Raw genomic sequence first — 16,176 nt, 5'->3', positions numbered from 1 at the left:
CGCTTTTCGTCCCTCTCTCTATCTCTCTCTCATTTTCTATCCATCTTTCTCTTTCTCTCTTTACACTCATACACTCGTACCAACTTACGCTTCCTACACCTTCAATAATGGATCTAGAAAGTGGTCGTCTCGTCTTATGGATTCACCTAAATCATCGTATTTCTCTATTGGAGCGATACCTTCGTGTGTCCCTTTGGAAGAGACTCGTTTATTCTTTTTCTATTTCTCTTATTTTTTCTCTCTCTCTCTCTCTTTTTTTTTCTTTTTTTTTTTAATCAAAATTTTCATCCTTTTATAATTATTATTAATAATTAAGAAACGACGATGTCTCCTACCCAAACGATCTATACTCTGAGTTCTGATAAAATTTTATTGATCGATATGATAATTCATCATCAGTCGACGTTCCAATTAATTTGGAATATTAATAAACGTGTACTTCATTAAGATAAGTTTTGATATTAATCGTTATATCTTTTCGTGTTAGAAACTTACTAACTTACTACGCGCGAGAGTATGTCATTGGTTATTAATAAAATTGAACGATATCCGTAAAACTCTTTCATATAAATCCGATTAATTTTTGAAGAAATAAACAGATCTACATAAATGTTATCGAACGATGATTACATCCAGATCTTTTAACGAGTCTCAAATTGTCATCAATATTTATCATTTAATCGTACGTATCATTCGATATTTAAAAACAACAACGACAATGATACATAATCGTTGGCGTATGCTTACAAATAATACCAAAAAAAAATAAAATAAAATAAAATAAAATAAAATAAAACGAAATAAAATAAAAATGAGAGAAAAAGGAAAGACAGAATAGAAAGAATAGAGAAAAAAAAATAGAAAAAAAAATTAATAATTATCAAAGTAATAGGAGTTCTGACGAGGAGAAAAATTTACGACGTCTATCTCGAATGATCCATTTTCAAAAGTGAAAAACAAGAGGAAGCGAGGAAATAATTCGACGAAAATTCTTTCTCGTTTCTGCCATAGAGGATTCATACTGTTTCTCACCCTTTTACCCCCTCCCCTCTTTCTCTCACTTTCTCTCTCTCTCTCTCTCTCTCTTTCACGTTCTTCCATAGCCATGTTGCGACGAAACCGAGCGTACACGTATGTATGTACATTGTACATTCTCGGGGTCTCCTTTACCATTTACTATGCCGCCGCAATAGGTACCTCCACCCCTTTCACCCTCCTCCTCACCCCCTAACGTTACTTTGCCTGCACTATACATAAGAGGATGGAGCTGGAGTACACTTCCAGGCCGGGAAACGACACAACCGATGGCCCCGAGGCTCGCTCGAATCGTTGGAAAATTCACCTCGAGTCCCTCTCTCTCTCTCTCTTTCTCTTTCTCTTTCTCTTTTTCCCTCACCACTGTTTCATTCTTTCTCTCTCTCACACACACACACTCATTCTTTCTTTCTCTCTATCTTACTTCCACCTATGTTTCTGTCTTTGCCATTTCTTAACATCGTCTGGACCACTCTACCTGTTCTACCCGATTTCTTTATCGAAAGTCTAGTCAAAATCTCTTGTTCGACTTGATCAAGCGAAAAGAATTTGTTTCCATTGTCGATACTACTCTCTCTCTCTCTTTCTGTTTTTTCTTTCCTATTTTTTTTTTTTTAGTGGAAGAACTACAAATAGTTATTATGGAATTATTTTCTTATTTCGAATAACAAAAAAAAAAGGAAAAGAAAAAGATCATTAATTATAATTTTATCTTGATAACGACGAACTCGATTCTTTTCTTTTCTTTTCTTTTCTTTGTCTTTCTTTTTCTTTTCCTTTTCGAAATTACACAATTTTCATATTGTAAATGTTATATAATGATCGTACGTTGGGATAGAATTATTCATGAAATATCAAGGAAAAAAAAAGAGAGATAAAAAGAGGAAAAACAAGAGATACAGCAACTACGATTTAATCTTAACGACGAATTCAATTTTTGTTCGAAATCGTTATTGAAAATAATGACTATACACGTTCAATGGAATTATTCATGAAGTCAAATGAAAATGAAACGTTAAATACGATTCAAACTTAAACGATTAATTTTCGAATCATTATTCTTTTCCTTTTTTCAATTTGTTAGCAAACACATACTGACTGTAACACGTTATAAAATTAATACTCGCAGTTTACATAAATAAATAAATAAATAAATAAAAGAGAGAAAAAAGATTAGAAATTATAATGGTAAATATAAAATTGAGAATTCGTCCTAAAACATTCCCGTTTTTTTTTTCTTTCGAAGAGCAACACATCCGACACATTTATCGTAGACATAAAAAGACGTACTGGACGTACGAACAAATAGACAGACAGACAGACAGACAGATAGATAGACAGACAGAGAAAGAAAAAAGAGAAGAGTGAAATTTCGTCTAGGGCGTCACGAAAAAGGCATTGTTTCTCGATAGCGTTGGTTATAAACTAGACTTTGATATTCCAAGCACGAAAAGACTATCTTCTCTCGAACTATCCTGTTTCGATCCTAGTTCTTTTTTAACATTCATGTTGGCTGGCTGACTGGTTCGCTCGTTCCTTCGGGAATTTAAAATTTACGAGTTCGTGAATTTATAAATAATCGCTATAATCGTACCACATGACTCATTAATCCAATACAAAATATCTTTAATAATCACACATTTTTTTTTTTAAGAACAAGGAGAAAATCCGTACGATGATGATCGATATGATTTGACTTTGTTAGAGAATGTTAGCGAAACGATGAAAACTTAGAAGAAAGTATATAGAATAAGAGAGCAGATGGATGGAGGGTGAAGATGGGGATGATGGGGGTGGGGAAAGGAGGAAAACGAAAATATACCTGTAGTTACTAGCTATAGAACCGTGTAATATACTTGCATACTTCCCTTAACTTTGACATACTTTCGAGTTACGTACAAGTAGTACGATACTACTTTTCTATATTCATCGTTGAACTATATCGAAATGCTTCTTGCAATGTAAAATATGTACAAAATAAAGTAAACCAAAAAAAAAAGAAAAGAAATAATATTCTTTACGCTATGTAGATAAAAACTATTGATATTGGTAGATAATAACATGTTGTAATAAATCTATATTTATGAATGAATCGAATATTTGAAATTTCGAGAGATCCAAAGACAAAAAGAAATCATTAAAAAAAAAAAAATTAAGTAAAAAAATAAACAGATAAATGAAAGAAAAGAGAAAAACTACACACAAAAACACTCACTATACTCGCACACTCAACGATAACTATAGTTTCGGAATAGTCAAAAGGAATCGATAATTCCGAATAAAATTCTAATCCTGTTCGTAGTCATCGTAGGTACACGATGCAAACCGAAATAAGTAAGTAAGTAAGTAAGTAAGTAAGTAAGTAAGTAAGTAATTAAGTAAGTAAGTAAGTAAGTACTTACTTACTTTTCCTTCTTTTCTCGTTTCTTTTGCATTTTCACGCGTACATAACTGTACTGTACGATGGCACAGCTATATCTCACTAGCTCTCGAGCCTGAAGGCACGTCTCTACAATACTGCATTACGATACCATTTCCACTTCACTATCTCTCTGTCTGTCTCTCTCTTTCTCTCTTTCTCTCCTCTCTCTCTCTCTCTCTCTCTCTCTCTCTCTCTCTCTCTCTCTCTTTCTTAGACTTAGACTCACTACACATATATTCATTCATACATTCCATTTATATACACCCACATGCACATGGTTTTTTCTTCTCTTTTTCTCTTTTTAGTTTTACCGTCTCGAAGATCACCCCATATATATATATTTCTCTCTCTCTCTCTCTCTCTCTCTCTCTCTCTCTCTCTCTCTCTCTCTCTCTCTTTCTGGTTTTCTCTCGCGAAAGAATTGTTCTTGAAGGTTAGACGAGATGGAAGGCGATCCTTGAAAATGAGATCGAAAGTAGGTATGTAATGTGGATAAAAAGGGTGTGGAATAAGATTCTCTACACATATATATATATGTATGGATGTATGTATATACACATAAGTATACACATTATACACGAATATACATGTAATATATACACTTATACACATAAAGTATACGTATGTGTGTATAGATATACATATATATATACAACATATATACATACATACATACATACATTCATATATATATATATATATATACATATATATAATCATTGGGTATATATTCCTTTTCTCAAGGAAAAAAGCTTTCCTCGTTGGTACAGCGCGACAGAGACGGAACCGACGGTTACTTCGATTACGTCTTACCTCCTTCGCAATTTTTCTATAAGCGAACCCGCAAAATCGAGATAGACGAAATTCAACGAAGAAGGAGATATATATATATATATATATATATATATATATATTCTTTAAGCGAGAGAAGGAAGCACGACTTTGTACTTGACTGCAGCCGCATCATTTCCATGTCAGAAGAACACGAGGAGGGGGCAATATCTACAGAGATAGGGGTTGGTACAAGATGGTCCTGGTAGAGAGAATTGCATGAATCTTCTTATCGTTTCTAAAAATCATAAGGAGAAACATGTCGAGCATGTCCTTTCGTGAAATAAGTCGATAACATCTATTCGTAAAAATCATCGCTTTCTTATTTGCCATTGTTATCAAACTCGTTTCTTATTCTTTCTCTTTTTCTTTTCCCTAAATCGTTCCAACGAAATAAATTAGAAAATGTTTATATTAAGATATAATGAAGAAGAAAAAGAAAAAAAAAAAGAAAAGAAAAAAGGAGAAGTTCTCTACGAAGAAAAATAATTGTTTGTTTGTTGATAAAAATAGAAATGTTCAAGTGATAATAATTTTGAACGTATACTAATTACAATTAAATCATCTACACGTATATTTGTAAAATTAGTTTGATTTCGTAGTTGGACGGATGAAACGTTGTTGATTTCGTATATGTAATTTCGAACGCATTGTTTTCTTTGGTCCTTCTTTTTCTATCATAAATCAAGATACGAAACTCGATCGTTTAAATCTATCTTACAAGATTATACAAGAAATTAGGCACAAGATAAACGACGCGAAGAGACTATGACGAGTAGTACGAGTAGTAGCTCACGTCTCTGTTCTAGATTTCCTGCTGGTAATTAAGATCAGTTAGGTAGAAGTTGCATGCGGGAAATTTTGGTGACAGAGAGAAGATCTTGAACAATGTAAAGTGAAACAGAGATAGAGATAGAGAAATAGAGATAAAGAGATAGATGGATGGACGAATAGATAGATTAGATAGATAGATGGAGAGAGAGAGAGAGAGAGAGAGAGATAAAATGATAGATGGATAGATAGATAGAGAGAGTTCTAACGATTATGCCAATAGCTAGGAACGATTATGCTACGACAAGGAAGAGACGATGAGAATGGTGATGGTCATGGTGATAGTAGTGGTTAGTAATGGTGTTAGTCTCAAGAGGCCAAAGGAGCAACAGGAGCGTGCAAAGGGTCATGCGATTGTCGAGCTCATGCGGTTGAAGGACAAACTACTGGCATAGGTTCCTTCAACGTAATTCAAACTCGTCGCGGTGAACCACCTACTATGCACAACTTTCTCAACGAGCAAACCTATTATGTCTGTGTACTTTCTGTGATAAACGTATGAAATATATATTTCTTACAATAAATATATGTATATATATGTATGTATGTATGTTTGTATTGTAAGAAAGGAACGTTCTCTAAAAATTCTATCTGGATTAATTATTTTCTTTTCTAATTGATTCATAAAAAACTAACTCTCTGATTAATAAAAATTCATATGTATGATTTAATAAAACATAATCTTTATCTGTCTTGACAGCTAGTTTGAATGTCGATTATAATTATATCTAATTTATTAATAAATTATACATATATATATATATATATATATATATATTTCGTTTCTCATAGATTTAAACACGAACGATATCTTGTATATCACTACTTTTCAATGTAGAAATAAATCAATAAAAATTTCTGATCTTAAAAGCTTAAAGTTTAGAATTTAGAGTTTAGAGTTTTACGAGTAGGAAAATGACGATTACAACGTTATATATTTCGATCTACGAATAAGTGAGAAAGAGGGAGGAAAAAGGATTAGAGTAAAAGGTGGAGCAGAGAAAGAGAAAGAGAAAGAGAAAGAGAAAGAGAAAGAGAGAAAGAGAGAAAGAGAGTTTACGCAGAAGGGAGGTTACGCGTCGCGTAGATTCGAGCACGAACTTTCGAAAGCAACTAAAACGACCGATCATTATCCCTCGACGTGGTTGAACCACCGACAGCACTCGATTTTAATTAACTCTAAACCGACGGATAGCTACGTGTCGGACGAACGAAACGAGGTGTTGCTACATTTCCGAGAAGTAAAACGGGATAGACGAACGCACTGAATAGGATCTTCGAAGTCCTTTTCTCTTTCACACACACATACACTTATTCATTCTCTCACTTTCCTTCATAAAACGGAATTTTATCGTATCACGCAAAATTAGCAAACTATATCGTTTTCTCTCTTAACTAATTCTCAATAATAGCGATCCTTAATGGATTCTTTATATATTCCGATGTGAACATATTTAATAAACGCGAAAAGAAACGGAACAAATACGATATAATCGTATAAGTGCTAGCTTCTTCGACAATTTTTTAAAGCTATCGAATTCGATGAGAACAGCCGACGATAAATAAATAAATAAATAAATAAAAAACTATGGATAGTGTTGATCAAAGTTAGGAACCATGTAAGTATCGTGAAATCACGTTTTATATGCGTATTTAGAGCGAACGTAAATCTTTCCGGCAACGATGCATTTCATGCATCCAAGATAGACAGAGAAGATATATATATACATATATAGGAGAGAGAGAAAGACAAAGAAAGAGAGAGAGAGAGAGAGACAGAAGGTAACGACCGTTCGTCTCCCCAACTTTTCGAGCACGACGTAAGCTTCTCACGAATAAGAAGATGAAGAAGATGAAGAAGATGATGAATAAGAGGAGGGAAAAGGGACGTAAGATAAGATCCGAATTTGCCCGTTTGAAAACGTGTGAAAGGGGACCTCGAGTTTCCTAAAAATTTCCTCGTTAGTTACCATCACGAAACAGAGATATCAAAATTCTTGGAATGGTGTGTTAAGATTAAAAAAAAAAAAAAAAAAGAAAAAAAAATAGAAATAAAAAGAAATAAAAGAAAAAGTAGAAGAAGAAGAAGATGAAAGAAAAGAAAACGAGATAGTTAATGTGATTCTTTCGTTGTACGTGCTTTCGATCGAGTCAACGATCGCATAGAGATAGATCGCAACTAAACTAGAAAGAGAGAGAGAGAGAGAGAGACAGATAAGAGAAAATTAGGTTCTCACGCGGTAGAACGGCGTGTGTAGGATGTGAAACGAGATCATCCGATCGAGTGGAAGAGAACGCACGTTTGTTCAGGATTCCTGATGGCGTGGCATACCACGATCACGATTGTGAACTCTCTCTCTCTCTTTCTCTCGTTCTTCGTCTACGTGGAAAAGAGAATGTGAGAGAGAGAGAGAGAGAGAGAGAAAAGAGAGGGGAAGAGAGAATTTCTCGACACCTGACGATCGAAGGATTAAAGAGGACGTCTCGACAGAGACAGGCTGAAATTTAAAGTTCGGTCCTCAGTTACACGCCGTTTGCTAACAGTAAAGATTGGCTGAAGCTGCATTTTGGTTAGAGAAAGAAAGAGGGATGGATAGATGGGATAGAAAGTAGAGAGAGAGAGAGAGAGAACAAATGTAGAGTGAGAATTCACACCAGCTTGAGTTTTCGGTATGTAACAACCCTCCCCTCTGTTTACATGGCAAACGCAGGAAGTAATTCATACCAAGACTCGTCCTTCTCGTTTTCTCTTTTTTTTCTCTCTCTTTCTCTCTTTTTATCTATCTATCTATCTATCTATCTATCTGTCTATGCACGTATCCGTCGATCTGTCTTATATTCGTGGAAAATATATATATATATAGTCAATAGGGACAGTTATCGAGAATTCGAAATAATCCCAGTGGTAAAAATTCTTGTTAGTTGGTCCCATTGGAGAGAAGCTCTAGATATGTAAATACGTAAGTACGGATATAGTTACATTGAATATGTACGGACATATGCACGTACGTCGTCATTTTCGCGAATTTTCGTCTCCGAAGAGATATACGTACGAGATAAAAAATAAATATATATTTTTTGATGCGAAGGAACGCGTTTTGTAAGTACGTCGGAAGCGGAAGAAGAAGGAAAAGAAGAAGAAGAACAAAGGACTAACGATCGTTATTACGATTAGCACTCTCACCATGGTGTCCTTGATGTGCTCGATCGGCTGCAGAAGAACGGCAGCCGTGGTGGCGAGATTACGATGATGCTGTTGCTGTTGATGATGGTGATGATGCTGGTGATGATGTTGTTGCTGTTGATGGTGGTGGTGGTGATGTTGTTGCTGTTGATGATGATGATGCTGTTGCTGCTGCTGTTGGTGCTGTTGCTGTTGTTGTTGCTGTTGTTGATGATGTTGATGATGTTGATGATGATGATGCTGCTGCTGTTGCTGCTGATGATGAGGATTGCAATTGGCAACGATACTACGATTGCAAGTGCAAGCGATATTGCAAGTTTGTTGTCCCGCAGCGAATAGGTGTCCTACGAGTCCCGGGGTGACCGCTGCTGCCGCCGCGTTGTTTATGCTGTTGATCAGGGGCGGGGGCAGGGGCACCGCACCACCCGGGACAAACGGATACGAATGAAAATACGTGGTGATGGAGGAACGTGTCTCGTCTACGTCGATCACCTCGCCGAGCCAAGACGCTGTTGCTGCTGCCGCTGCTGCTGCCGCTGCTGCTGCTGCTGCTGCCGTCGCTGCTGCTTTACGTTGATAATAATGATGTTGTTGTTGTTGATGTTGATGCTGGTGTTGCTGTTGTTGTTGTTGATGATGGTGATGTTGCTGCTGTTGCTGCTGCTGCTGCAATTGCTGTTGCTGTTGCTGATGATGATGATGATGATGATGATGATGCTGCTGCTGCTGGTGTTGCTGACCCGGAGGAGGGTAAAGGAGGACGCCGCCGCCACGAGCGGCCGAGCGTAGTCCGACCCTCCGTAGAATCTTGCCCTCCAAGTTCCACCAGGCAGCACGTTCCAGCGGCTGTACTCTCGATCGAGTCTCCGTTGTGATACGACTAACCTTCTTACTTATCCTCGCCGACGTCGGACCCGACGTCGTGTTTTCTTTTTTCTTCTCTACACGTTTTTCTTCTTTCTCGCGATCTCTACTCTCTATCTCCTTTTTCTTTTCTCTTCGTTCGTTTGTTTATTTGTTTCTTTTCTTCTCTTTGTCTTTGTCTTTTTCTTCCTTACTAACTCTTATCTCGGAGATTACTGATCGATCGCTGTCCTTGAACGAGGAATAAGGACCACGAGACCTCTTCTCTTTCTCTCTCTCTTTCTCTTTCTCTTTCTTTCTTTCTCTTTGTTTTTCTTTTCCTCTTTCTCCCTCTCTTTCTCTGTCTGTTTCTTTTCCTTCTTCTCTTCCCTCTTCCTTTAATATTATATCTCTGTTTCTCCTTTTATTTCCACGTGTTTACAAATAACGTTTACTCAGTCGTCCGGACGATGAAGAGTAGATGATCTCTCGCATTACTTAACTATAGATCCACAAAAACACGCCCAAAGAAATATATAAAGAGAGAAGGAAAAATTACATACGCGCTCGCACAACCATCGAGAATATTATATTATATTATATATATATATAATATATGTATATCCTTATCGAGATCCTTTAAAAACTTCTTCCTTCTTTAAAATCCTTTTTTTTTTACGAACAGACGAACGCTCGCGCGTCCATTTAACTCGAACGAGAGAAGAAGATATTCCTTTTCTCTTTTTCTTTTCTTTTCTTTTTCTCAAATCGTAAATCGGAAAAAGATAATCCGTTGGAGATTATCGATTATTTCAAACGATGATTGTCGTTATGTTATTAAATATATTATGTACATTGTTATCGATATATTAATTCAGGAGAGAGATTAGAGGGAGAAAAAACGCGCGAGGATACGAGAGAGAGAGAGAGAAACGATCGTTCGCTCGTTTGTGTAATTTACGAAGGATATATACGAACAGATGAAAAAAGGAAGAAAGAGAAATAGAAAAAAAAAGTAAACAAACAACTAGAAAAATTTACGAATGCCCTTGTGTTGCGAAAGAGATCTTTAAAAGAGAAAAAGAAAGAGAGACAAAGTTCGAAAATTTGATCGCAGAGAGCGAGAATGAAAAGGAGAGAGAGAGAGAGAGAAATAGAGAAATAGAGAAATAGAGAAAGACAGATAGATAGACGTTTAAGAGAGAGAGAGAGAGAGAGAGAGAGAGAGAGAGAGAGAAAGAGAAAGAAAGAAAGAGAGACAGATATAGAAAGTTGTGCGCGAGACGTGCGATTCCCTCGTACGTTAATTGAAACGACGTAGTTTATAATAGTAATAGTAATAGTAGTAATGATGATAATAATAATAATGAATAATTAATAATACTAATTATTATTAACGCGACAATTACAATTGTTTGTTACTAATCTTTTACAATTATTTATCGTATCTTCTTTCCGTTCGATCTTTTACTAACATACGTTTTTTCCTTTTCGTCTTTTTCCCCTTCTTATTTTTTCATCTATTCGATCTATCGATACGTTTTTGCAAGACGCAAGGACTCGTAGCAGTAATAAAAAAGAAGAGTCCAAGTTGTCTCTCTTTCTCCTTTTTTGTTCGTTCGTTCGTTCGCTTGCTTGCTTATTTGTTTGTTCGTTTAATTGTTTGTTTGCTTGCTTGTTTGTTTGTTTGTTTGTTTGTTTGTCTTTATTATTATTATTATTATTTTATTATATTTTATTTAAATTTATTTTACTTTTACTCGTTAATGTTCGTTAAAACGCGCTAAGAGAGCTAAGTGAAAATGATTGTCACGAAGATTGACAAAGAGACGAGGCGAACGCGCGCCAGTTTTCCGCGACAGCGCGCGTTTCCTTAAAACTTCTTCTTCCACTGTATTTTTTCCCTTCCTTTCTTTCCTTTTTTTTTATCCTTTCTTCTCCTTCTTCTCTTTTTTATTACTATTAGATATTACGAGTATTATCTTATAATTATTATTTTTTTTTCTTTTTTCTTTTTTTCCTTAACGGCCGTGTTCACGAGGAACGAGCGAGCAAGAGAAATGTAGAAAAGCGAGAAAGTGAGAAAGAGACGGAAATTAGGAAATTGGTGGGAATATAAAAGAGAAAGAAAGAGAGAGAAACAGAGAGAGAGAGAGAGAGAGAGAGAGAGAAATATATAGAACGAGATAGAAAAGAAAAAAATAGAGAAGATTAAGATAGTAAAGAGAAAAAGAAAGAGAAAGTGATGGACAAAAAGGAAGAGAAATAAGAGGAGAGAGAAGAAAAAGAGGAGGAAAAGGAGGAGGAGGAGATTTTTATCGTCTCTCTTCACCGAACCACTCCGTACGTTTTCCCTTCGTTCATCTCTTCACCTCGTTGAAACGCCGAAAGATTATTATTCGTACGACGCGCCAGCCGGTCGTCGTGGCGCGACGATCGGATATGTGCAAAGGGTGTATACATATAAACGTATGTGTGTATATATATTATATGTGTATAAGTATATAGATATACGTGTATACATATAGATATGTGTGTGTGTATATATATAATAATATATATATGTATTCAAATACCGCGAGTTTTATATGTTCATTGATAGTAAAGAAAGAGAGAGAAAGAGAGAAAGAGAGAGAGAAAGAGAGAGAGAGAAAAAGAGAATGAGCGAGAGATAATACTAAAAGATATAACGCATAGGATACGCGTTTAAAAACCAGAGAGAAAGAGAGTGAGAAAGACGACACGCGTGTAAAGTAGACCCCGTAAGATTATCTGTCGGAAAGAAAGAGAAAGAGAGAAATTTATATATACATATATGTATGCATATTTTATATATTTATTTATATATATATATACATATATATATATACACTTTTTAGAAATTCGCGATCTTATTTCCTTCTCTTTCTCCTCTCTTCTCTTCTCTTCTCTTCTTTCACGACTCAGGTATATATAAATTCCGCTTTTATGTACTATATATACTAAAAATTGTTTTCCTCGAGATATGTGAATTTGCTCGTTTACTATGATATATCTATCTATCTATTTATCTATCTATCAATCTATCTATCTATCTATCTATCTATCTATCTATCTATCTATCTACCTATCAATCTATCTATCGCCCGTTTTCCCTCTCTTCTTTCCTCTTATATATGTATATATATATGTCTGTATATATACATATATATATATATATAATATAACACCGGACCCACTACTGTGCTTGATTGTCTTAACGCGATTCTCTTTTGTCTGTTCCTTGACAGGTCACTTATGACAAAAATGACGACGACGACGACGACGACAAAGACAACGACGACGACAAAAATGACGTGCTTGTCTCTTTATTTATTTTTTTCTTTTAATTACTTAATTAATTTGTTTATTTATTTATTTATTTATTTATTTATTTATTGATTTATTATTAATTAATTTTTTTTCTTTTCGATTTCTTTAATTTTATTTTTATCCCCTTAATTGTCCTTAATAAGAAATCCTTTAATTTATTTCGCTTTTCCCATATTAAATATTATCCTACGTTAGAAGAGAGAGACGTAGAGAGAGGGGTGTTTTTACACGTATAAAGTGAAAGAGTGCGAAAGAGAGAGAAAGAGAGAAAGAAAGAGACAGAGAGATGGAGAGAAAGACAGACAGACAGACAGACAGACAGACAGGCAGACAGACAGACAGACAGGACAGACAGACAGAGTAATTTCTTTTTTTACACGTTTTCTCTCTCCTACCTGGTACACATCAACGTCCGAACGATCTGTTTTCCCTTATCTTTAAAAAGTTCAAATTTCAGATAGAGAGAAAGAGAAAGAAAGAAAGAGAGAGAAAAAGAGAGAAGAAACAAGTGATACTTATAATATGCACTCAGACGCGTACATAATTTTCTTCGGTTCTTTTTTCGCAATTTCTTTTAAACAACCCTTCCGATATAATTCCTCCGAGCGAATTCTATCATATATATTTTTTGTTTTTTTCCTAGAGAGAAAGAGGGTGGTCTCGGTTTCGTTTCTAAGTCTCGCGCCTTTTTTGTTTCCTTTCTTTTTCTTTTTTTTTTTAAATCTCAGTTTGGATCCTCCTGCGACAACGATCTTCTTCGAGGGGATGATGCAGGTAGAGAGAGTTAATCGACGTCGTGATCGAATATGTCGGAATAAATTTACGAATTTCTTCTTTCTTAGAGATATGCCTTCTTCTTTCTTGAATATTTCTCTCTTTTATATGGGACAACGAACTATACAGAACGAACTTTCGTATATCGATGAATTTATATATATATATATGAGTATATATATATCGTTGACCTTGAATCCTTTTTTTCTATTTTTCCACCGTAGAAGAAGAAGAAGAAGAAGAAGAAGAAGAAGAAGAAGAGGAAGAGGAAGAGGAGGAACGAGAAGAATCGAACGAGAAGAATTGAACAAGAACGACGACTAATTTATAGCAGCAACAGCATAGAACAGCAGCAACAGCTCACGAGGGTTGTTGTGACCGTTCCACGTCTTTGCCGAGTTGTCCTCCGAAAACACTCGGGCAATCGAACACACACTAACACACAGGACACGCGCGCACGCACGAACGAACGAACGCACGCACGCACGTTAGAACGAACGATCGACGTTGACAGAACAACGCGAGGGGCTTGTTGTTGCTTGTTTGGTTGGTGCTTCTTGATTTCGACCAAGTCGCAAATATATATATATATATATATGTATAATATATATATATATACGTGTGTATATATATATCGCGCGACTCTTCTATTCGTTATTTCCTTTCTATTCTATTCTATATATTCTTTGTCTTTTCTTTTCTTTTCTTTTCTGATGTGATTGATTTTAAAGAAAGAAAGAAAGAAAGAAAGACAGATAGATGGATGAATAGAGATATTAAGTAAATGATCGAGTGTCACTGACAACGAGAACAATAGCAAAAGAGAGACAGAGAGAAAGAGAGAGAAAGAATGAGATAGACAGAGAACGAGTTGTCCTAGTCCGAATCACGTGGCCTCGTCGCGTTCTCCTTCCTCTCTTGTTTCAAATACGCGCGATGACGAAGCTCGATGACGACGGAGACGACGATGGTATATTGTATAACGTTGAGTAGTGGTGACGACGATTAACGGTTACGGTGACGATGACGATGTTTATACGGCTTCTTGACTAGTCTCTCTCTTTTTATTATCGCCTATTTACGATTAATTTACTAACGTTCTCTCCACGTGGCGGTTTCGTCACGTTCACAGGGGACAAGAGAAAAACAATTGCAGGGCCCGTTGGAGATGTGACGTTGATTGTTGTTGTTGTTGTTGTTGTTGGCCGCTTTCGTTGTAGAAGATACAACGATACCAAGATGGAGAGAAAGAGAGAAAAAGAAAGATAAAGTTGGAATTTAAGTGCGACGTGTAATATTGAGTTTTTTGGAGATATCAAAAGCAAACAAACAAAGCCGATGATAAAGGTATATATAAATGTATATATATATAAATATATATATATATATATAGTTATATAGACTGAAGGAATTAAATAAAGAAATATAGATAGATAGATAAAACACATAAGAAGGTGAGAGAAAAAATATCGACGGAAAGAGAAAAGATATAACGAACAAACGAACAAATTAATAAATGAAAAGGACGGTCAGAGATCGTGTATGTATATATGTCGATTGCTTACTTTGTGTATGTATGCATGTATATTTGTATATAATATGTATGTACGTATATGTATATATAATAAGTATGCGAGCGTGCGTGCGTGCGTGCGTGCGTGCGTGCGTGCGCGCGTGTAAAATAAAGAGACGAAAGAAAGCTAGAGAGATGGAAAGAAAACGAGGATGACAGAAAGAGACAAGCAAGAAGGAAAGAAAGAAGGAAAGAAAGAAAGAAAGCAAGAAAGCAAGAGAAAAAGAAAGAAAGAAAGAGAGAAAAAGGAGAAAAGGAGAGAGGAGAGAGAGAGAGAGAAAAAGAGAGAGAAAGAGAGAGAGAGAGAGAGAAAGTAGGTGATTGTGTGCGTGTGCGTGTACGTGAGAGAAACTCGAAGGCGGAACGATTAAAAAGCGTCCTACTCGATCGCCTAGCTTGACACAACTGAGGAGAATCTCTCTCCGGTGGTGGTGCGAGCACCACCACCACCACCACCACCACCACCACCTCCACCACCACCACCACCACCTCCGCCATCACCAGTACCGCCACCAACGCCACCACCACCACCACCACCACCACCACCGACGCCGCCGCCGCCGCCACCGCCGCCACCGCCGCCGCAGTAGTCGCAGTCGCAGTCGACGTCGGATCGCATCGGCGATGTGTATTACGCGGCCTTTCAAACGCGATCCTTGCGCTATCCCCACCACCATCGAACTAGCAAAGCCAATCGGTCGCATGGTACTCACGAAGAAGACCGAACTATTACGAGGTTCCGCGCATTCTATGCGCGCGCATCGTCACGAATTTTCCTTTCGGCCACGCGCGCTCTCCCCTATATACAACACAAGCCATCTTCTTATTCGTTCTAGCTAGCTAGCTAGCTACCCCTACCTAAACCCTCTATCTAAACGTGAAATACTCTTGCCCTTTCTCACCACCCGTTGCATCTACTACCCTCTCTCTTACTATCCCTACCATTCGCTGTTAAGTTATATACGTATGTGTATACGTATTCCTCTCTCTCCCTCTCTCATTCTATCTACGTATATAGGTATGTGTGTGTTTGTATATTATATATATATATATATATATATATATATATATATATATACATAGCCTACGTATTTCGCGCTAGCTTTGCGGTGAAACTCGTGCGACCATCTCCTCTTCCACCTCTTCCACCTCCTCTTCCACCTGCTCCTCCTCCTCTCCTTCTCCTCTTTCTCTTCTATACTCTATACTAGAACAACCAACCCAACCACCCACCCAACCAGCCCTGCTCTACACTTGGATTGACTACTGAAACATGTAGGCCGAGAGTAACCGGTAAAAGGCCGACGCGTCCTGTTCAACGAATTGACTTTT

The 16,176-nt window shown here is 36.6% G+C and overlaps 1 protein-coding gene across 20 annotated transcripts in view; it reads right to left on the bottom strand.

Moving 5' to 3' along the window:
• LOC127068236 (polypyrimidine tract-binding protein 1) overlaps positions 1-16,176 on the bottom strand; it is a 390,025-nt gene that overhangs the window by 191,370 nt on the left and 182,479 nt on the right. For 4 of the 20 annotated variants that reach the window (XR_007782879.1, XM_051004108.1, XM_051004109.1 and 1 more), the window contains exon 1: positions 8,304-9,310. The exons of 14 other annotated variants lie outside the window; for them this stretch is intronic. Coding sequence is in view for 3 of the 6 variants with exons in the window: in XM_051004108.1 (XP_050860065.1) it covers positions 8,304-8,306 (3 nt within the window). In the remaining 3 variants the exon portion in view is untranslated. Of the gene's footprint in view, positions 1-8,303; positions 9,311-14,368; positions 14,480-15,185; positions 15,278-16,176 lie in introns of those variants that run through there. 2 more of the 20 variants (XM_051004126.1, XM_051004127.1) reach the window with 2 other exon arrangements.

The sequence above is a fragment of the Vespula vulgaris genome, chromosome 12 (genome assembly GCF_905475345.1).
Source record: "Vespula vulgaris chromosome 12, iyVesVulg1.1, whole genome shotgun sequence".
Classification (NCBI taxonomy): Eukaryota; Metazoa; Arthropoda; class Insecta; order Hymenoptera; family Vespidae; genus Vespula; species Vespula vulgaris.
Note: the sequence above shows the minus strand (reverse complement) of the source record. Positions and strands in the feature narration are given on the sequence as shown.